Source organism: Limulus polyphemus, unplaced genomic scaffold (assembly GCF_000517525.1).
Source record: "Limulus polyphemus unplaced genomic scaffold, Limulus_polyphemus-2.1.2 Scaffold4971, whole genome shotgun sequence".
Lineage (NCBI taxonomy): Eukaryota > Metazoa > Arthropoda > Merostomata > Xiphosura > Limulidae > Limulus > Limulus polyphemus.
The window spans coordinates 71,210-74,903 of NW_013670581.1; the positions used below are offsets into that span (position 1 = coordinate 71,210).

General features: G+C 31.7%; 1 protein-coding gene across 1 annotated transcript in view; it reads left to right on the top strand.

Annotated features, from left to right (window-relative positions):
• The window catches only part of LOC106471934 (neuropeptides capa receptor-like), a gene marked incomplete at its 3' end in the record, with an annotated part of 40,840 nt that extends 38,750 nt beyond the window's left edge, over positions 1-2,090 (top strand). Inside the window, exon 4 of the mRNA XM_013932557.2 lies at positions 1,959-2,090. Coding sequence (XP_013788011.1) covers positions 1,959-2,090 — 132 coding nt within the window. The remainder of the gene's footprint in view (positions 1-1,958) is intronic.
• Positions 2,091-3,694: the final 1,604 nt, after the last annotated feature.

Below are 3,694 nucleotides of genomic sequence, written 5' to 3' on the forward strand. Positions count from 1 at the left end.
TTATAGACTTGAAAGGTACCAATTAATTAACCTAAGTGTTTGTAGCTTTAGTCTGTGGTATTTTCGAGAAATTAAATTTTTAAACACTACATTTACAAACTAGCTCTAAAAACAAACCTTGGTAAACATTTTATAAAATGATTTAATTTTATAATTCTAAACGTAGATAGATTTGTTCAGTTATATGTAGCACAAATTGTATCATTATGATAATCAAGTTCAAGCTTTTAGTAATTTTAAGGATTCAAGTTTGATTTGAACCAAATATATGATATTTCATCAGCACGTACAATTATCAAGTATCCATGGGCTCGAAAATATAATCAGTTAGTTTATTAAATCAAATGTTATGTGACATTTGTATTTATCTTTTACATAGGAGGCGAATTCGGTAAAAACCGAGGCTGATAAAATCTCAGTTTCAAATGTTCACATTATCCTTTTAAGTTTCGTTCATCTGAAATGGCTCATTTTTGCACTTCTGCACCCATATTTGTATAAAGCCTCGTTAAGTAACACTGTTTTAATTGTGCTGATAATAAGTAAGTGTAAGCTGAAACTGATGAAACAAACAAAAAACAGCTTACAGCTTAAAGAGTAGTGTTATCCTAAAGTTATCTAGTTTAATTTCAGCTTCGGTTAGACGCTCACCAATCCTCAACTGTTCGTCGTTCTCATCTCCATTGATTAGAACAAAGTTATCGTAGCTTTCAAATCCTCTGAAATCATCATAAGGCAAAGAAATTAAATATAAGTATTTAAATATAAACTAACATTAACACTTCTCCTCAAGCGGTAAACTGTTTTTGTTGTAGTAACTTATTACGCTTACATTTAAAGATTTACACTTTAATTTATTTGCCTGATGATGATTATAGAACCGAAAGTTCAGATAACTTTATGCTATTAGTTGAGGTGACTATAACGACAATTGAGCATTTGGTAGAGTCTAACAATTGCTTTAACCAACCTGACATGAAACCAGAATACTTCTACATACCACTTCTCACCATGCTGTATTCTATATTTTTCTTGTAGTGATATTGCTTGCTGCAGCAGAACTGTGTTGTTCATCCTCTGGCTTTAGTCATCAAATACAGTGGGACATAACTTATCATATGTTTTATGTATGCAGGCGTACATATATCCTTTATGTTTGATTAATGTTTCCTAAGAACGTTGTTCTTTGAAATGTTGGCCACGTGAAGATGTCATAAAACATGTTATAGGTCTGTTATTCCGAAAGGACATTGTATCTTTTAGCCATATTAATAGAAACATTACATAATTATTTAACAGGGTACCATCCAAGGACTTCTTGAAGATAACTTGCATGATAAATAAAATACGTAATACTAAAACAACACTGCGAATGTGTAATTCACCTCTTTAATGAAGATAAATCTCTCAGAAGATGTATAGTTTCTCAGAGTACTGTATGTATACTTGTCAGTTTGATATGCGCCTCTTTACCAGTGGATCTGATGATCATCTCTTCCAGGTGGCTAGTAACGTTCCCAGCTGTAGATTTCTCGAATGATAGAAACTAATTGTATTTTAGCTAAATCAAATCTATTTGCTATAACATAGTTCAAGTACATACAGTTAAAAACTTAAACAAAACTACATTTGTTGAATTTTCCAATGATATACACTAAAGTCATAAAACTAAGTGTATTCTTTAGGTAGGACGTAACTAAATCAAGAATATATAAATATTTTTATATTTTCACTTAGTTTTATTGAACATTATCGACCGTTCAGAGCAAGCTGGTAAAAGTGATAGTTTCATAGGTTGGTTATTCTAATATATTACGTCTTCCAAGACAGATAAATAGATAGCACGTCTTCTTTAAATGTCGTGAAAGAGTTTTTGCTTGTCTATGAATACTCTCAACTTTAACTGTGGTAATCTTTGAAGAAGTATTAACTCAGTTTCAATTCTTATTTCTTTCTAGTGGCTGTTGTCATCGCTTTCTTTCTTTGCTGGGCACCGTTTCACGCTCAACGTTTGCTCGTAGCGTACGTCCATAGGGAGCATTGGACTATGATGTTGCGAACACTGAATGAAATTTTATATTACTTTGGTGGTGAGTCAATGGAAAACAAAACCCGTATTAAATTACATGTATAAATATGTTTGTGTGTGTGTATATATGTGAATTTAGCAAAAACAAAATGTACAACTGTTTTACACTTCGTCGGTTGAGATTCTGAAAGGTACTATTTATATATTTATACTTTTAAATTATGGTATAGTCATAGGAACCCAGATATTTCACAAAGAAAGATAATATATTCTGAGCACCTTTTTTTTTACATTTTAAACATAGATTAATATGCACGAAAGGAGAATCACATTAAACATATGTAAGATGTCAAAGTGTTACCAATGAATAGTTTGGTTTGATTCTATGTTTCTCTCCAATCTCTTTAGTTTATTTTAAAATTACTCCGCAACATTAAAATACTAGAATATTGAAAAAAGACCAGGGTGTAGCCTAGTGGTTTCCATGCCCAGTTGGTGCGCTATAAAAGTAACAATCAAATCTACTCGGTCAGACGTGGGTAGTCCAGGAATTGACGGTGTTTGTTGTTGGCTTTCTGCTCTTTCTTTAGTTTATAATATAGTCCATCTTCAGAATTACACTAAAATTATAAAACCAATAATAGAGCATAAGCTTTTAATATCTTTATTCAAATTTCCAAGAGAAATGTTCCGCACTAAAGGTAGCTTTGTCAAAAATCTTTATATATAGTATATGGAACAAGTATAAAACGAAACATTCATAATTAAATATAAAAACTTAAATACAGTATATTAATTTTCCATTAATAGTAAACACTTATTTAGACTGTACATGAAAAGTATATAATTTTTATGTAACTACAAGCTTTCGTGACTTCTGGCTAGAATCTTCGCATTACTGACAGAATCTCTCCATCAAGAAAAAAAAAGTTTAGGAAAGCTTATGTTCATTTTTTTGGTAACCATAAGTTTCAGTAATTTCGTCTTCCCATTGCTGACAGAATAAACCCATTAAGAAACGGGAACTTATTTGGGGAAGCTTATGTTGATTTTTTTTGTAACCATAAGTTTCAGTAATTTCGTCTTACAGTCTTCCCATTGCTGACAGAATAAACCCATTAAGAAACGGGAACTTATTTGGGGGAGCTTATGTTGATTTTTATGAATAAAGCTTGATACATTTTAATGCACTATGAAGATCTGAGTTTCTCTACATATACATATTTCTTTGTTTGGCCTTTTCTTCGCATGCAATAACAATCTTCCAAGCAGAACATTGTATTTAGCCAAATAGCAGTGTTCCTTCTGCACTCAACAATATCTCACCTATGTGTTATAAAACGTATGGGTGATTTATTTACTGTTCTTTTTTTATCAACAGACATTTAGCGATGTACGCGTTTTTCTGGAAATACTTTCCTTTGAATTTAAGCTTAAAGACTCGAATGACAATCTTCTGTTGATTAGAAATAAATTTAAAAAAAATCCCAGCGTTAGTGGCATCGACGAGAGAAACGACGCATGAAACGTGTAGCAATCAAAGTACTGGCTATTGAAGGTTACTTCGTGAGACAGATTGAGACAAAATTTCACTAAAATTAGGAGATATATGGATCCTTGAAGAGTTTGTTTGTTTGCAGTTAAGCACAAAACTACACAATGGGC